Source organism: Bubalus bubalis, chromosome 19 (assembly GCF_019923935.1).
Source record: "Bubalus bubalis isolate 160015118507 breed Murrah chromosome 19, NDDB_SH_1, whole genome shotgun sequence".
In the NCBI taxonomy this organism is placed as follows: Eukaryota; Metazoa; Chordata; class Mammalia; order Artiodactyla; family Bovidae; genus Bubalus; species Bubalus bubalis.
Genome location: NC_059175.1, coordinates 61,963,051 through 61,982,920, shown reverse-complemented (window position 1 = coordinate 61,982,920; position 19,870 = coordinate 61,963,051). Strand labels below are relative to the sequence as shown.

At 42.5% G+C, this 19,870-nt stretch overlaps 1 protein-coding gene across 4 annotated transcripts in view; it reads right to left on the bottom strand.

The window, feature by feature from the left end:
* CTNND2 (catenin delta 2) overlaps positions 1 to 19,870 on the bottom strand; it is a 1,127,175-nt gene that overhangs the window by 174,708 nt on the left and 932,597 nt on the right. For all 4 annotated transcript variants that reach the window (XM_025270807.3, XM_025270808.3, XM_044932646.2 and 1 more), the window contains one exon: positions 18,700 to 18,883. In XM_025270807.3, coding sequence (XP_025126592.1) covers positions 18,700 to 18,883 — 184 coding nt within the window. The remainder of the gene's footprint in view (positions 1 to 18,699; positions 18,884 to 19,870) is intronic.

Here is a 19,870-nt window from a genome sequence, read left to right as displayed (position 1 = left end):
AATGAGTGGGATGAAGAATTCAGCATCTTAAAAACCTGGGGCAGTAAGAGCAAAACACAAAGACAAACTGAACTAAACAGGAGAAAAGAAATTCTGCCATTTGGTCAAACTGATGGATGTGGTGGTTTTATTTATCAGAAATATCACACTCACACTGGAGAACAAGCAGGTACATGGCTCTAACTAAGCAACTGATCTCCTGGGGAAACTGGTGATCATGCAAGGAACATTATCTCTGCAACTGGCAAGATTTTATGAGCAGCCAGGGGAGTTAAAAGGTTCCTTGCTTTGCTGAAAATTAGTACAGGACACTTTTTAGGTAGCTGCAAAGCATCAAAAGAAGGACCTTCATGGATTCATTCATTCACTCATTCAGTTAAAAGCTAGGGTCTGTCAGGGCCAGAGGGTGTCTTGGGCCAGTACAATCTATGACAATGAAAGACATGATCCTCATATAGATGAAAGATGTAGGTCGTTGGGGCAACTGACCTGACACACACAAATACACAGGCAAAGACATCGCTTCAAATCATCAGAAGATCTGATCAAGAGCCCAGGGTGCTTTGAAAAGCCATCAGGGAGGGAGGATGTTAAGGAAGGTCTCTCTGCATTGAAGATATTTAAACTGAGGCTTCCCAGGTGGCGCTAGTGACAAAGAACTAGTGGGGCCTGCCAATGCAGGAGATGTAAGAGACGTGGGTTCGATCCCTGGGTTGGGATTCTCTGGAGGAGGGCATGGCAACCGACTCCAGTATTCTTGCCTGGAGAATCCCATGGACAGAGGAGTCTGGCAGGCTACAGTACACAGGGCTGCACAGGGTAGGACAAGACTGAAGCAACTTAGCATGCACAGATACTGAGCCTAAAGGTAAAGAAGAGAAAATAAAGTCTTCCAGGTGCTGGGAGTCACATGCAAAGGTCCTGAGGTAGAAAAGATCAGTGTGTAGAACAGAAAAGAGGCTGGTACTGCAAACGTAAGGAGGGCAGAGGGGTCCAGGGTGGAGCTGGAGACTCAGTGGAGCTGGAGACTCGGAGGGTCTGGCCAGCTTTGATCATGAAGCTGCAGTGAGTTCTTATCAGGCCTCAGAGTTTTAAAGTGAAAGCAGTAACACTCACACAGTGCATTTCTTCTAAGGACTCAGGCTGCTGCTGCTGCTGCTGCTAAGTTGCTTCAGTCGTGTCCCACTCTGTGCGACCCCATAGACGGCAGCCCACCAGACTCCCCCGTCCCTGGGATTCTCAAGGCAAGAACACTGGAGTGGGTTGCCATTTCCTTCTCCAATGCATGAAAGTGGAAAGTGAAAGTGAAGTCGCTCAGTCATGTCCGACTCTTAGTGACCCCGTGGACTGCAGCCCACCAGGCTCCTCCATCCATGGGATTTTCCAGGCAAGAGTACTGGAGTGGGGTGCCATTGCCTTCTCCCAAGGACTCATGCAGAGTAATATAAAGATAAATGGTCTTAATAATCCAATGGTTGAAGAGAAAACCTCTCTGGAATGAATAGACAAAAGAAGAGGCAAACTATTTTGAGAGAAAGAGAATAGTCTGGCTCAGAAAATACAATGGAATGGACACATAAAATGGGTAGGTTAACAGTTTGACAGTCCTCAAAAAGTTATCCACGAAAGACTGTTGCTGTTCAATAGCTAAGTTGTGTTCAACTCTTTGAGACCTCATGGACTGCAGCATCCCAGGATCCCAGGCTCCTCTGTCCTTCATTATCTTCTGGAATTTACTCAGATTCATGCCTATTGAGTCGGTGATGCTATCTAACCATCTCATCCTCTGTCGCACCCTTCTTTGCCCTCAATCTTTTCCAGCATCAGGGTCTTTTCCAAAGAGTCAGCTCTTGGCATCAGGTGGCCAAAGTACTGGAGCTTCAGCATCAGACCTTCCAATGAGTAATTAGGACTGATTTCCTTTAGGATTGACTGGTTTGATCTCTTTCGAGTCCAAGGGACTCTCAAGAGTCTTCTCCAACACCACAGTTCAAAAGCATTAATTCTTTGGTCCTCAGCTTTCTTTATGGTCCAACTCTCACATCCATACATGACTACTGGAAAAACCACAGCTTTGACTAGATGGACCTTTGTCAGCAAAGTGATACCTCTGCTTTTTAACACTGTCTAGGTTGTCATACCTTTATGATCCAGCAGTTCTACTCCTAAATGTATGCCTACTAAAACGATGAAAACAGGGGCTCAGACAAATACAGAGACATGTTAATAGAAGCATTAGTCACAGTAGCCAAAGGGCAGACACAGCCCCAATGAGCACTGATGGATGAATGGATAAACAGAACACAGTATATCCAAGCAAAGAAACATTCATTAGTCCACTATAAAAAAGAAGAAAGTACTCTTCCATGCTGCAGCATAGATGAACCTTGAAAACATTATGCTGAGTGAAAGAAGCCAGTCAAAAAAGGCTATATATTCCAAGACTTAATTTAAATGAAATATTCAGAATAGGTAAATCCATAACGACAGAACACAGACTGGTGATCACTAGGACCAGCAGGAGGGAGAACAGCTCCAGTTACTAGGTCCAGACTGTCTCTCTGGGGTCCTGAAAACATTCTGGAACCACACACAGGTGACCACACTACACTGTGAATGGACTAAATGCCACTGGATTGTCCCCTTCTAAATGGTTCATCTTATGTTGTTGTTGTGTTCACTCGCTCAGTCGTGTCCATATGTTTGCAACCCCATGGACTATAGCCTGCCAGGCTCCTTTGTCCATGGATTCTCCAGGCAACAATACTGGAGTGGGTTGCCATGCCCTCCTCCAGGAGAATCTTCCCAACCCAGGGATCTGACCCAGGTCTCTCATTGCAGGTGGATTTTTTATTGCTGAACCACCAGGGAAGCCCAAATTAAAGCCTATGGAGTATAAAAAGTTCCCTTACAAAGAAGTTTACAGGACCTGAGAGGTGACATGTAAGACCTCCTTTCTCCAATGGTATTCCTGTCTCAGTGGCTACTCGGGTGCTTTGGGCTCACAGCTTTGCCCTTCTGAGCTGTGGTAGGTCCCCTGCTGGCCTCCGCAGGAGGATACTCAGACACTTGTCTTCCAGAGGTCTCTATCTAAGCTTGCAGGGGATCCTGGCTGAGTGCTTGAGAGGAAACAGGAGGATAATCTGTCTCAAGCACCTGTCTTCAAATAGGACGGAGCCCTGTACAATCCTAATAAACCCCAGCTTGAGTTCCTGTGTGAGTTTCTATTCCCAGGGGCTCTGGCTGTGGACACTTGGCTCCTTCTGATTTGGGAAGCACCAGCCTCTTCATCTATTTCAGTTGCTTAAAAGTGACAGGGGTCAAGGACAAATGACATTTAATCAGGTTTGCTAGGCAGGATGACAGTGCTGCCTGCAGAGAAGAAATGAGTGAAGTTCCTTCATGTTCTAGGAAGAAACTTATCAGCAGTTCCTTCATACGTGCTAAGGAAAAACAGCCCTTCAGGTCCTGATGAGATTCTAAGTAAACACCTGAAACCAGCTTCATCTAAAACATGAGAAGGAGGACTCACTGCACACAACAGGTCACAAGCCATGATTCCTGGCAGGCTTCACAAGGGCATGGTGCTTTTGCTTCTCTGAAATAATTATTTTTTGCGTAAGAGTCACTGGCTGCAACCACTTGACCTAAACTTGTGCAAAATAGAGAGCTCTTAGAGCCTTGAGTACCAACTGCAATGACGGAGCTTTTATTTGGCAGGGCCCTCGTTTGTTTATATAAATTAGCCTGCAATTACCAATTACATTGTTGGTCCAAAATAAGGTCAGGCCAAATGCAACCCTGGGAAGAACAGTCGTCTGGACATGAAAGTCCAGACAGGGCTATTATGGAGAATTATGGGGGATGATTAATTAGGTGGCCTCTTCCTGGGGATTGCCATTCTCACATAACATCTTTGTGCTAACACAGCTACTTTCTGGTAATAAGTTACTTTAAGGGAAATGTAATTAGTTGTTGGGATTCATTAGCCCCAGTCCATGTGTCCATGGCACAGCATCTCCTTGCTACTCGAGGGCCTGTTAATAGGGAATGGTGATGTATTTGTATCTCTGTGGGGTAATAACAAAGGACACAGGCTTAGTCTGAAGTCCTGGCATGTTTGTTCTTTCACTCAGCAGACTGAAAGTGAATTTATGACACAGATTTATAGTAGAAAAAGCCCAGTGTCCTGAAGGACTCGTGTTGACAGCTGTCAACCTGTTAGTGTGTTACAACTATTGCTTCTTTGGCCTAAACCTTTTGGAGGCAAGAAAAGATAGACCAAGCATGCAATCTAGACAAGGGTGCCCTCTTTTTGACTTTCCTCATTTTAGTGGGTACTTCCAGAAGCTTCTGCCAGCTCAGAATAAGAATTTTCTAATAAGAATTGAAAAGAATTATTTTTACTTTCAGTAGCTTCCCAGTTCTCAGGGTCTGGAATGAGCGACTTTCTACAGGATGACAATGATCCCATCCATCACAGAGAGATGACCTGGAGGTCCACGATGCAGGCCCACAAGTGGTAACTCTCTGTATTCTCCCCACCTGCATCTCTGCTTCCTGTGATCCCCATGTGGCCATTGCTCTCTGAGTTCTGGGGCCCCATTTCTCATTCCTGCCTATCACAGCTCCAAGGGTGATGGAGAGGAACCCAGGGATCCAGCCATCCCAGGCAGCCTGCCCCGCAGCTGTCCATCAAACGCCCTGTAGCACACAGTCATGGACATCTGTAGGAGGAAATCACTAACCCAGGAAAGGGGGCCCATGAGAACGTTTCTCCTCCATTTCAAATGTTCTTGGTCACCTAAGGAAGAAATGAAATTTATTTGAAACATTCTTTGTTAATTAAGGACCACATGGACTCAAGGAAGAGGATGAGGGGACCAGAAGACTTAGGCTGGGGAGGGCAGAATTGTACACCCAGCTCTTCACTCTGAATCCATAAGACGGTGGCTAGGAAGGTGTGCTCTGAACTGGTGTCTTTGGAAAATGTTATTCATGGCTCTCCTTGCTTATGTTTCTCTTTATCCAAGGGCAAGCATAACTGCATGCTGGAGATCTTCCCCAATGTTGCTGAACATGGGCTAGCCTCCACCTGTTCTGTGAACTGTACTCATCCTCTGGGCTGTTTTGTCCCAACTCTGGTAAACACTGGCTCTATTTCAAAATAAGTGTCATTTTGAAAAGGGAAAGGAGAAATGATATGAAAATACATGTATTAAAATATTGGAGAGGCTTAGTATGTAAGCAAGAAGTAAAACTGCCAAGCTCTTTCTTCTTCAGTTTAGGATTAATAGACTTCTTTGCTTTTCCTCCAGGGAAGCTATTTCTGATGCAATGTAATATAATTTGGGAGGCAGAAGAAGGAAAAATTATATTTTTAATATCAAGAAGTTATGAAAGATTCTAAGAAGGAACAAGTTTTTTACTTATACTTTATAACCCAATGGTTTATGTGAATAAATATGAAGCACCATTGTCTACCAATTAAATGAAAATAAACTTCTTCATTTAATCTTTTCTCAAAGGAAGTAATCTGTTCATACTAATGGAAGATTTGACTATTCAGACTCTAACAGGAAGTATGACTACTCATACTGAAAAGATAAAATTTAAGATTTGCCTGTCCTTTTAAAAGAAGTCCATATTTGCAACCAAATTATAGAATAAATAATTAAAGACAAATTTTAGCTAGATCCTGCATATTTTTAAAATTAAGTGGATCAGAATTTTCAGAAATAAGTAATGAAAACTTTAAGAAGGAAAAGCATGATGGGGTATTTTATATAATCATTTACACTTAAGGTGAATTCAAACTCTTGCTTTCTCTAGCTTAGGGAAATAAAAATAATGTTTTGGGAGAAATGATCTCTACTATTTCATGGAACATAAATGCCAGGAAGAACCCAGTGAAATTATAAGTAGTTTTCTGGGGGCACAGAAAGGTCTTCAGAAAGAAATGAAAACTGAAGTTTTTTCTCATACTTTTCCTAATAGAAAAGATAAGAGAAATGCAAAATCCTGAAGAGAGAGCTTCAGGGCCACAAGATGTAACAATAAACCAACTAAAGGCAAAAAGCTTGTTCAGCCATGAAAATATTGAGAAAAAAGAAATGGCTTTCCAAGGCATGATTTAGGAAAAGCACGCTGCAATTCATCCAGTTTTGTGGTAGCCTAATGGGACTCAAAGGCATCAGGCTGTTTTAATGACACTGTCCATTGCTTTCAATGGCCAACTCCATAGACTGTGTCTAGCCCCTGCTCTCATGCCTCATGCCTACCAGAGAGCTTGTTGTTGTTTAGTGGCTAAGTTGTGTCTGACTCACCCAATGGACTGTAGCCCACCAGGCTCCTCTGTTCATGGGATTTCCCAAACAAGAATACTGGAGTGGGTTGCCATTTCCTTGTCCAGGGGACCTTCCTAACCCAGGGATCGAACCTGCATCTCCTGCATTGGCCAGTGTATTGTTTACTGAGCCACCAGGGAAGCCTACCAGAGGGCTTATCACATTGTAAAAAGAACAGATGTTGAGAGAATAAAACTTGCAGTCAATATAACTAACTCCTCTTGTCTGGATTCTATACCACCAAGTGACCTTCTGATCCAAGTGTGGCTTTTGAGTGGCTAGACTAGAATGAACAAAAGCACTGGTACAGGATTAGGCTTATGGAACATGCATGGAAATGCAGCCACGCAGATTTCGTGATACAAGAGCATCACTGATCGATGCCAGCTGTCCAGCGGCTATGCCCTGAAATCTGTTACTGTGTTTGCCTTTCTGCAGAGAGCTCACCTCCCATGGATGATCCTGGTCAGCAACTGAGCTTGGCAGCAGCGACAAGGCAAGCCCGTTCCTGGGAAAAGTGGGACTCCTTGGAAGGATGGCTCGGGCTCAGAACTCTCCAGTGGCCCCTTAGAGTCTAAGACATTTCACACATGCTTCCTCCCTCCCTCCCCTTCTTCCACCCACCCTTCTTTCCTTCCTTCCTCCCTCCCTTCCTTCCTCTTTCCCTTCCTTCCTTTCTTCTTCCCTACCTCCTAACCTTCCTTCCTCTCTCCCCTCCTTCCTTCCTTCCCTTGGGGTCAGACCTGCATCACGGTTTCATGGCTCCAAGCTCCCCTGGTTCCTGCCCAGTTTTCTTCTCGGATGTTGCCCCTAATTAAATATTTCGCATGGATTCTAATTCTAACGTGTCACCTGCATCTCCATGCTGGTGTACACTTCTTACGGGAGCCCAGCTGGGTCAGCATCATCTCCTCTGTGTAAACAAATACATGTGTTCTTCAGCTGTTCATCATCTCTGGCTTATGAAATACGGTGAAGTGGGAAGAACCCAACTATAGCATTCTTCATCCTGGGGCTTAACACCACTGTTCAGTCTCTTACAAGTTGTGTGACTTGGGGTAACTTAATCTTGCCTTTAGGGGTATCAACTTCTGAGTTTGTAAAATAGGGTAGGAATTCCCACCTCAGTAGACTATTGGGACAACTGCATTAACGGTATGCAAATCAAAGAAGCACAGTACATGATGGGCTTGACTCACTGGAAAAGCCCCTGATGCTGGGAAAGATTGAGGGCAGAAGGAGAAGAGGGCAGCAGAGGATGAGATGGCATCACCGATGCAATGTACATGAACTTGGGCAGACTTCAGGAGATGGTAAGGGATAGGGAGGCCTGGTGTGCTGCAGTCCATGGGATTGCAAAGAGTCAGACACGACTGGGAGACTGAACAACAACAACAACATCCGTAGTGTGTTCAGTCATAGCCAACTCTTTGTGACCCCATGGACTACAGGCCACCAGACTCCTCTGTTCAAGGAACTTTCCAGACTCCTCTGTCCATGGAATTTTCCAGGCAAGATTACTGGAGCAGGTTGTCATTTCCCACTCCAGAGGATCGTCCCAACCCAGGGATCAAGCCCATGTCTCCTGCATCTCCTGCATTGGCAGGTGGATTCTTTACCATCTGGGATTCCCAGTAGGTGCTAAACTGAGCACTAACTTCCTCCTGATGGTCTTGCAGCTTGAAGGTCAAGTTTCTTACCATGTAAAGACAAAGGCCAGGCCCTAGAGCCTGTGGTTTTCCATGGTGGTGCTTTCCTTGAGGATACCTCCTTTGGGGATGGTTTTTTGGGGGGGATTCCAACTTGGGGTGAGCTAGCAAATACCCTGGTCATGCTTTACTTTTTTTTTTTTAACCATTTCATCATGGACATCTAGGCCAAACCACTCCTTTACAGCCATGGAATTTGACGCCAAGATAATGTAGCCTGGTTTCCCTCAGGACAATGGACAAGATGTATCAAAGCTAAAGCTCAAATCAGATCTCCTAATTCCAAATCAAAGGTCATTTCATGTACATTCAATGATTAGGATTTAAGATGAATAGATTTTCTAAGATTCTTCTTTGTTAAGTTACTGATTTCATCAAAGTATAAGAATGAAACATAGTTCAGTAGGTAAACCCCAATTCAAGAACAAATTCACTAATTGGCTTTTAGGATTCTTATGTTGCTATATAATTTCTTGAAGTTACATTAATGACAATGGAAAAAGGAAAAGTGTCCGCCTGTAGCATATTTTTATGATAACTTCCACTTGAAAATAGAGACAAAGGCTAACATTAGCTTATTTTTTTTCCCTGGCTAAGAAATAAGCTTGATTTTGGTTTTATTATACAATAAATTACAATATGCTTCACACTGGTCAACATGACCTTGCTAGAAGAATGTTTTATTAAAACTTATTTCCCAAAGTGAGAACAAACAATGAAAGCCAACTATTAGAGTTTTATTATCCGCTGAATTATGTCCCTCCCAAGCCCAGATGTTAGATCTTAACTCCCAGCTCCTCAGAACGTTACTGCATTTAGAAATGGTCTTTGAAGCAGTAATTAAGATAATATGAAGCTTTTGGCTGGGGCCCGAATCCAATATGACTGGTGTCCTTAGAGGAAGAGGAGATCAGGATGTAGCCCCACAGAGGGAAGAGCAAATACGGACATGGCTAGAAGGTGACCACCTACAAGTTGAGGACCGAGGCCTCCGAGAACCAGCCCTAACCCTCAGAACTGGGAGACAATAAATTCCTGTTCTTTAAACCACCCTGTCTGTGGTGCTCTGTTATGACAGCCTGAGCAAGGTAATAAGGAGATAAGCCACTACCTCCTTCTGATCAGGCGGGAGGCAGTGAGCTTGAAGTGTCGGGGTGAACCATGTGACGCTGAAGCCTCCATCACCAATGGAGCTGCAGAGATGGGCTCCTAAGACCCCCTAGACCCTCTGCCCCCTGTGGATCCTGTTCCCATTGTTCAAAGAGGACCTTCATTGCTGAATCAGGACTCAAGAAAACCACTCATTCTATAGCTGAAATAGACACACCGATCAGGAGTGGAGGACTGCTCAGGTGCTGGAGGAGCAGGTGCGGTTGGACGGAGGGTGGGCGGGGTGAGTTGTGCCACTTCTGCTCTCAGCATCCACGTGGACTACACCTTTCCCTTTTCAGTACCTGAGCGAGAGTACTCCATTCAGCGGTAGCTCAAGACTGGGATAAATTCAGGGTGCATGCTACGAGATTTAAACATACTTCTAAAAGCAGATTCTTTTTATTAGATGCCTGATACTGGCAAGCGGCTGAACGTAAGGTAAAATTAATAACTCCTCTTCTTTCCTGCGTCTAATTCAAGAGTAAACCAGATAAAATAAATTTCCTAGGCGCTTTCTAGCCAGAGTGTGATTATCACTGGTATTACTTTGTGATGGGGTTTTCTCAAGGTCACTCCAGAATTAGCAGCACCACGGGACCAAGCGTTCATCCATTATATGGGTTAAAATGACTAATTGAGGGTCTGAGTTTAATTATACTCATAAGCAAAGGCACAGTGCAGCTCCTTTGACGGCCTTAATAACATTCCCCTGTATACAAAGATAAATGGGAAAAATTAGGGTTGTATATTGTTGTCCTTCAGGACAAGATGCTGAAGTGGGAATAGAATAATAAAAGTAAAGAAATGGCTCGGCGGCACTAGGAAATGAGCTGTGGACGTTAGCAACGCCAGCCTTATGCAAATAAGCTGGAGATAAAGCCCTACGTGCTTGCGACTAAATGTAACACAGCCAGACGGTAAGGCCCATCTGAGTTGTCGTTTTGAGCAGGCAGACTTTTAAAAAGTAAAAAAAGGATACTCAGGAAGGCTTTACCTGCAGTTCATGATGAAATGATGATCAAGGACATGAAGGGATCATTAGGATGTTGATTTGTGATATTTTAAATGGAAAAATGCAGTCATGCTTTGCACTAAATCCTGAAAGCATTCATTCTGTACTCAGCCATGGGAATGGAGTGCCTTAAATGAGACTTAAGTCATGTCATGTGCTCTGCGTGAGACTTGAAAATGACTGTGGACTGTCACATGTACATGCCCTTTGCAACCCCATGGACTGTAGCCCACCAGGTTCCTCCATCCATGGGGTTTTCCAGGCAAGAATACTGGAGTGGGTTGTCATTTCCTTCTCCAGATCTTCCTGACCCAGGGATGGAACCCCGGTCTCCCGCATTGTAGGCAGATGCTTTACTTGGTGGTCTGAGCCACCAGGGAAGTCCCCCAAAAAAACTTAAAAAAAAACAAAACAAAACTGTCACAAACTGGAGGTCTAAAAACTACAGAACGTTATTCTTCCATAGTTCTGGAGGTTAGAAGTCCAAGATCAAGGTGTCAGCAGGGCTGTGATCTCTCTGAAGGCTCTGGGGAAGAATCCCTTGCCTCCTTCTAGCTGCGGGTGGTTGCTGGCAGGCCCTGTCATTCCTGGGCTTACAGCTACATCACTCCGTTCTCTGCCTCTGTCTTCACATGGCTGTCCTCCCCCAGTGCTCGTCTGTGTATGTAAGTCCTCTTCTCGTAAAGGTACCACTCACTAGAACCCTAATTCAGCGTGACCTCATTTTTTTTTTAAATATCATTGAAGTGTAGTTGATTAACACTGTTGAGCTTATTTCCACTGTACAGCAGAGTGAGTCAGTTACATGTATATATTCTTTTTCATTGTGGTTTATCACAGGATACTGAATACAGCTCCCCATGCTCTACAGTATGACCCTGTTGTTTATTCATCCTATATATAAGAGTTTGCATCTGCTAATCGGAAACTCCCAATCTGCCCCCTCCCCACACCCCTCACCCCTCGGCAACCACAAGTCTGTTCTCTCTGTCTGTGAGCTTGCTTCTCTTTCATACATAAGTTCATTTGTGTCATATTTTAGATCCCACATATGAGTGATATTCAGATGGTAAAGAATCCACCTGCAATGCAGGAGACCTGGATTCAATCCCCGGCTTGTGAAGATCCCTGGAGGAGGGCATGGCAACCCACTCCAGTATTCTTGCCTGGAGAATCCCATGGACAGAGGAGCCTGGTGGGCTACAGTCCATGGAGTCACAAAGAGTAGGTCACAACTGAGTGGCTAAGCACAGCACATATGGCATTTGCAGTGTGACCTTATCATTTAACTAATTATATCTGCAAAGACCCTATTTCCAAATGGGGTCACATTCTGAGGCTTCAGGTTGACACAGATTTGGGGGGACACTTATGCAACCTATCCTAAAGGACAGTTATCCAACCATTCCATGGTAAAGGAGATCAGTCCTGAATGTTCATGGGAAGGACTGATGTTGAAGCTGAAACTCCAATACTTTGGCCACCTGATGCAAAGAGCTGACTCATTTGAAAAGACCCTGATGTTGGGAAAGATTGAAGGTGGGAGAAGAAGGGGATGACAGAGGATGAGATGGTTGGATGGCATCACTGACTCAATGGACATGAGTTTGAGTAAACTCCAGGAGTTGGGGATGGACAGTGAGGCCTGGTGTGCTGCAGTCCATGGGGTCGAAGAGTCAGACATGCCTGAGTGACTGAACTGAACTTACAGCAATCTACAGCAGTGACCCCAGGCAAAATAAGCTTGCCCACAGGCGCAGCCGGATTGACCTTCAATAGCGAGCCTTCAGTGTGTAGTTGGTCAACACACATTCTGGCTGAAGGTGATGATTCTTCTTGCCAAATGTTATAGGAGGCTATTTCATCCCATGGTGTGCAGTGAAACAATCACAGGTACATAACTGAGTCAATGTCAAGGTCTATATCACCTAAGGCCACAGGAAAGTGGTTTCCCTGGAGGAATCCTTAAGCCTAAAGAGGAAAAAAAACCCAACACAGTAACTTCATGAATAATTAAGTCCTAGGCTGTTCTAACATCTTTCCATATTTATTTTAAGCCATATTTGTACATTTTTAATTAAAAATTAAAGCTTTAATTGAGCAGAATAGGAACAAAAGATAAAACTTAAAAAGGAGGAGAAACAAGGAGGAAGTCAAGTGTTGCTGTGTGTGACTGGTTGGTGGGAGGATGCAGGCTATGAATTGTAGCCCTCCAGGCTCCTCTGAGCAGAGATGACACCGACCCCTGCCCATCCTCCCCAGCTCTGACACCCGAGGGCCCCACCTGCCACTCCCTCCTGGAACCCCATAATCTATCATTCCTAACAACTCTCTCCTTCAACAAAATTTAAGAGAACTTTTTTTTCCCCATTTCTATCCTCTTTTCTCAGTGATGGATAGATATTTCAGGAACAACTAGGTCAGCTTTTAAAAAATTTCATTTCTTACTCCCAAAATGAATTTTAAGTGGAAAAGGTCTAAGGGCATTAGCTTTTCATTTTATATTTTATATGTGCTTAAATTTTGGCTATGTCAACGTGATATGCCATCTTCCCATGAAGTTTCACCATGCGTTCTTAGAAAAGGCAAAGCCAAGGGGGTCTTCTCTGTAGAATGTTTCCAGTGAGTGCGTTCAAAGCTTGAGACTGGTGGGGCGGACACCGCCACTGATTTGGTACAACAGAGGAAAGGCTGGAGAAACTGGACAGAGTCTTTTAAGACATTTCACTTTGTATAAAGACTGGACAATGTGAGTGTTCTAGATCCGAGTTTACTAAGGCATAGGTCTTTTTAACTTAAATTTCACTCTGATAAGCTTTTGAATACTTAAGAGTGGTGCAATGTGCACTTATAATCTTTTTTTTTTTTTTAAATAAAAAGATGTACTCTTTCAGAATAGCAATTGTTTACATTTTTCACCTGGACTTCCTGTCCTGAAATGACATAAATAAATTTGAATCCTGCTAGGAACAAAAGTTGAGAATAATGATATCTGATAATGATCTGATAAATTTACTTTACCTATCATACACTCCTACTGGAGTTATAAGCTACACTGAGCTAGGAAACACTATCCCAGGAAAAGAGTTTAATTTTTTTTTACATTTCATTTTCTTCATATATTCTTGAAACTGTAGCTGTAGAAACAAGCCAAAAATATGAACTTACTTTAAGTCATCAGTAAACAGATGGAGGAGTTTAAGAACTGGAAAAATAAAGTCTACTCTATTATCTAGGACATGTCTTAAAATGTAGTCTCAAAAAAAAAAGATACTCATTGTACTAATTGTTTAAAATGTAAGACAGAGGTGGAGATAGGGGACTTAATTGGGGGTAGGTGACTAACTCTGTGTGGGTCTCCTGTCATCCATACTCTGGGTCTTAGCAGAGGAGAAAAGAAAGTAAGAAATAAGGGGGAAGGAGGAGACAACTGACAATTAAAGGCAAAAGGGATATTGGCCAAGTAGATGCCACTCAGCAAATGTCAAGAAGCAAATTAAAAGAACCAGCACCTGGGAGAGTGCTGTCCATTCTTTGGTCGGATGGTTGTGTTGCTCCAGCATAGATCTACAGTCTCATCTCACATAACACTGCATTTCCCATCTGTGTGGTGTAGTGGGCGGGCATGGTCTGGATCAGGAGTCAGGATGTGGATGAAAATACTGGCTTCCTGACTTACGACACATGACCTATTGAACTTATAATATTTATGAGAATGAATGATGTATGTGAAGTAGAAGCTCCTGGACCTTGGAAGTCAGGAATTTTGTGAATAAAACTGCTCCTCTTAATTTTACATAAAAATCGGCACACTCTGTAGAACAAATGCAATTTATTGTCCTTTGTTACAAGACAAACAGGGTCCTAAGTCATATACTTAAGTTTTAGCCTGATTTCACGGGGTGTGACAGTGGAGGTTAGGACACATTGGAAAAGCTTGTAACATGCGCCTTAGGCACTTTTATACAATTTAGGCAAATTTCAAGGGTAAAAAGATATGCAGATATTGGAAGGAAATGTATAAAGAATGCTAATGATGGTTATCTCTAGGGGATGAGGTTTATGGGTGATTGTTACTTATTACTTTATGCTTGCAAGTATTTCCAGTAGTCAGCAATAAACGTGCACTACTTGTAAAGTTCGAAAAGAAACAATAAATGTCTTTAAAAGTGAAAAAAAGATTACAGCTATAAATTAATGGACCAGATCAAGGTATGCAGATGTTACATAAACTCACTACATCATCTTCTTGGGCAAATTCACTGTATCATTTTTTTATATAAAATATATATTCAGTACATAAAAATGACTAAAAGAACAATTGCTGTAATTTTATTTTCTGCTTTAAGAAGCAGCAAAGCACCAAATTCTTTCTAAATATTGTGATAGAAAAAAAAATGTTTCTTGCAAAGGAATAAGCCCAGATGTGATTTATAAATTGAGATGATCTGCTTATTAATTTACATTTTAAGGACTATATTCAAATCATTTTTGCAGTTCCAGGAGGACTTTTGCTGAGTGCACTGCATTATCTTTAATTTAGCTCAGTTACATGTGTTTCATGTCCTCTTGTTTTGGGGGGATTTGATTTATTAAGCCTCAGTTACATACAAATAATGATTTGTGCCATAAAACTTCTCTAACATTTAATAAGATATTGAAGCTATAATTTAAATAAGAATAACATAAAATGATGAAAATATTTCCAAAATAAAAAGCAGACCTAAAACAGCTATGGAGATAGCTCTCATAGCTACAAACCAGTGATAGTTAAATTTAACTGAATGGAATGAAACATTGATATTTACTTCTGTCTACAGGAGGTACCTTAAAAATGAAGTCTGCAGGGCAGCCCATAAATTCACAGCTCCACCTTTCATGTCACTGCTCCCCTCCCTACCTGCTTTTACTCTGTCCTGTAAAATTGCTCCCAGACACAGCTGATCATTATGTTCTCTTGGTAAAAGCTTTGCCATAGCTTTCTGTCCCTTAGAGATTCAAGTCTACCCTTCTGAGCTCTGCTTTGACAGCCCTTTATCACCTAGAATGAAATAACTAAGCAAGCTGCATTTCTTAACGTCTGCTAGGTTTGCAGATTGCCCACAGATCCTGGACTTATGTCCCCCATGTCAGTGTCAGGTGTGTGTGCTGATCTTTCTGGCCTCAAGGAGATCCCAAAGCACTGACTGGTGAAGCCCTTTCTCTGCCTGACCCCAGTCTCATCTGGTTCTTGAAAGCTTTTGTGACCACATTGGCTTAATAAGCCACTCCTTCCCCAGTTTCTCCTTCTGTACTATCCTGTGCGCCAAGTCGCTTCAGTCATGTCCAACTCTTTGCGACCCCATGGACTGTAGCCCACCAGGCTCCCCTGTCCATGGGATTGTCTAGGCAAGAATACTGGAGCAGGTTTCCATTTCCTCCTCTAGGGGATCATCCTGACCCAGGGATCAAATCCACATATGTCTCCTGCACTGGCAGGGGGTTCTTTACCACTAGTGCCAGCTGGGAAGCCCTATATCTATACTATCCTAATCATAATACTAGGACTCACTGTATTGGTGTCCTTGTCTTTCAAGGGATTAGAAGGTTAAGAGGTTGCTATGTTTATTTTGGGTTCCCTGGTCCCTTCCTGGCACACAGCAGGCACTTAGAAGATGCCCATGGATGAAACTTCTGAAAGGCAGGAACAGCATACAAAGCCACATCTTTCATGTAAATAAAGATCTTGGTTTTGTTGAAAGAATTAAGAATGTCAATATAACCTCACATACTAAAATCTAGAAGCTTCCATCATGATATATTTAAAACACTTTTTATGTATTTTTCCAACACTGGTTCTAAGCAAATGGTAATAGAATTTTCCTGAAACCTTTCATCTGCTGAGTCTTTATTTGACAAATTCATTTTAGCCCTTTCCCAGAGCTGTTTTCTTCCCCTGTTAGTCCAATCTGCTCATTAATGTAGAATGATTCATAAACATATTTAAATAAGAGATTAAAAACTCGTATTTCTTTCTTTAAGAAGGGAAATGTAATGGAGCAGGACTCTATGGGGTCCTTCCCAGAACAGACCCTCGTCCATGTTGCCCACTGGCCTTTTGTCTGTAGAAAAACTTTAGTCAAAGAATAAATTTAATCAGAGAAGTAAGAAGATGCAGAAAGAAAGGAAAACAGTCATGCAAGACAAAGTAATACTTTAGCCATTAAACAAAGTCAAGGACCTTTAGTTCCTCCTCAAGGACTATAGATAATATTCTGAGCCATGTCCTCTGAGCTGTTTTGCAGATACTGAAACTCCCACCAGTGGGAGAAGTTAACTGTATGCTGCCCACAAGCATGTAGACCCCAGACTGGTTGGAACCAGAAGGTTGATGATGCTGACTCCAGATCACCTCACCACCAACCAATCAGAGAATGTCTATGAGCTGATCATGCCCTGCTCCTTCAGCACTCTAAGACCCCTCACTACCCCTCTTCAGGGTGGGGCACAGTCTTCAGGGCATTAACCCCTTGTGGCCACCTCTGCCTGGCAAAGCAATAAAGCTATTTCTTTCTACTCCACCCAAAACTCTGTCTCTGCCTTTCTATTTGGCACCAGTGAACAGAGGCTGAGTTTTGGCAACAGAAGGAGCTTAATGAATTAAGAGGGAAGTGAAATAGTCACCATATTTTGATAGACCTTACTTTGCCACTTGCATGATAAACACTGAAAAGTGGGGAAAACCTTAAACCTGGTTTCATGTGGGCTAAGAACAGCCACTTAGGCTACAGGAAACTCTTTCTGAATCAGATGTCCTCCTTTTCGCTTCCTATGAGGTGGTCAGTCCTGGCTTGAAGCAGAAGCAGCACTGGTTAAGCCTCTGTGTTTGTGAACTTGGTCAGATGACCTACAAAGGGGAGCCATGAACCTTCACTAGTCTGGTTTCTTCATCTGACTTTTATCAAATGAAGCTGAATGTTCATATATCAGTAGCCTTCATCCTTAAATCAAACATCATGAATATATAATTGCATTACTATATAATTTATAGAGAATATTAATTGGTGGAGCTAAACTGATCTTTATTAAGTATATGTCTGCAATTGGTTCTGAAGCACTTTGTTCCACGATCCTCATTGGGAACAATGACACTCTTTACAAGTCAAGGATGTTAAGAAAGGAAAACTACCTGTAATAGTTGCTTATAACCGAAATAGAAAAATGAGGTAGAAAGGGTCAGAAATGCCCACACTTTTAGCTTTGGATGAGCTATATTTCTTCTAGTAGGGCAGGAGGTTTCTTAAGGATCATAGAATTTAAGAGGTTATAAAATGGATGTCTCAAAAGTGGGGTTTAGAGAACTGTAAATTTGGCTTATGGTGGAGCCCACCCAGAGGAATCATGTCAAAAGATCATTATTTCATGACTTGAGGAAAAGCAAAATTGTTGGAGGGTTTCCTATTCCTGTCCATGAATGCAAACTGATATTTATGGAGGCCAGCTCTCTTTAGCTCCCTTTATGCATGCGCATTCACACAAACACACACACACTTCTCAAGACTGGAGGCTAAGAGTATTGTTATAAATATTCATGAGAACTTTATTATTAATGTCACTGAAGTGATTCTGTTTCTTCTCAGTTGAGACTGGTACTCACACCTAGAATCTGATCCACTGTGAAAGAAGTGGCAGCTTTGAGGCAGCCCAGCTAAAGCAACTCTGCACATTTTACTTTTGAAATACAGACTACTTGACTAGGTATCTTAAACCACATATATCCCACCATTAAGTTAAACTGGCAGAGATTCCTCACTTTTGTACAATGGACAATATCCTTGGGAACACCGTTTCTAGAGATTAGAATAAGCATACCTTAATTATTACATTCTTTTTTCTAAGAGCAAAAACTAAATGGAACATGTAAAACATCACAAGAGATTTCTGGGTGATGAGTTTTGAAAAAACACATTGGGAGATAATTACAACACATTTGCTACTTTTATTATTTAAAAAAGACATTTCACACCACAGGCCTTATTAAAGAGCTATTTTTAAGAATTACAAGCTCTAGCAGTCACATTGAAAATTTTTTAAAAATAAAAATAGATACCAGAGGCAGTTACTGTGATCCCTGTGTGTTTGTCATAGACTCCTCCAACCAGTTGGTCTGCCTGGTTATTCTACATGCCTGATATGTCACAACACTTGTTTTCAATCAAAGAAAACTGTATTTGGTTGTGTTGACAACACTTATTTATGTATTTTTTGCCTAAGATCTAAGAAAACATGTTAAATAAGTCAAATTCTAGGGTAGGTACAGGGCAGAGGAAGATGAATATATCTCTTCACTACCGCATTAGAAATGACTTTTGCTAGCTTCTTGCACTCTATTGCCATAAGAATATTCCAGAACATTCTGCTCCTCAGCAAAACAGCAATAAAGTTACAGAAACAAAGAGCACCTGAAGACAGGAGGAAGTGACGATGACACGGGACTCACCTTAGGCATCCAGTGGCATTTCGCAGCACTTGTGAGGAATGCAGCTGTATCTTCCGATCGTCCTGAAGAGGTGAGTTTTCCCAGCCTGAGTGTGGGATAATCACGGCGTTGGTCAACACTGCCAGGGTGTCCTGGATGATTGGCATTTTGAGTGCATCACAAGACGAGAGATTCCAAAGAACTCCTGCAAGATACACACAGAGTTTTGGACGGTCACCGTTTTCCTTAATCAAGTTAACAGCATAAGCAGGAGAGACTAAGACAGTGTAAGCACGTGTTCTAGAGCATGCCCTTCACTTTAAACCATTTGTGTGAACCCATTACAAAAGTGCTATGAAAATCTAACACGTAGGCAGAGGAACTGTAACATGATTATATTCATTCCATCATGGAGAGTAATTTAAAAGGGTGAGAGCACCAATAGAATTGAGGATATCAGCCCTGCTTCCATTCACAATTAGTACAATGAATCCAAGTCCCCAAATTCTAACCAAGACCAAAAAGTTCCAAAAGTGAACTGAAATGGACTAGTAAGACATCTGAAATAGACAAGGAAGACATCTCTGTTTTATCCAAGAGTCTCAACATGCTGCTAAGTTGCTAAGTCACTTCAGTCGTGTCCAACTCTGCAACCCCATAGACGGCAGCCCACCAGGCTCCCCCGTCCCTGGGATTCTCCAGGCAAGAACACTGGAGTGGGTTGCCATTTCCTTCTCCAATGCATGAAAGTGAAAAGTGAAAGTGAAGTCGCTCAGTCATGTCTGACCCTCAGCGACCCCATGGACTGCAGCCTTCCAGGCTCCTCCGTCCATGGGATTTTCCAGGCAAGAGTACTGGAGTGGGGTGCCATTGCCTTCTCCGTCTCAACATGCACCTGTGGTCTACTGGATTCACTTAGTTTCCTATAGAGCCAGCCATTATTGTGCAGGACCTTTCAAGGATCCAGTACAGGGTCTGGTGCTCACAGGCTCAACAGGAATTAAAATTTGCTGTTACTGCTTCTGTTAGCTTTTCTCTTAAAACAATGCTCATGGAGGACCTAGGGATTGTTCTTCCTTATGTAACAGCAAAGAGAGCAGTAGAAATGGAAGAGTGTGTCAACAATAGACAGAGAGCTTAAAATGGAATTAATTTCAGAAAAGGTCTAAGAATTACATACACATTATAATAT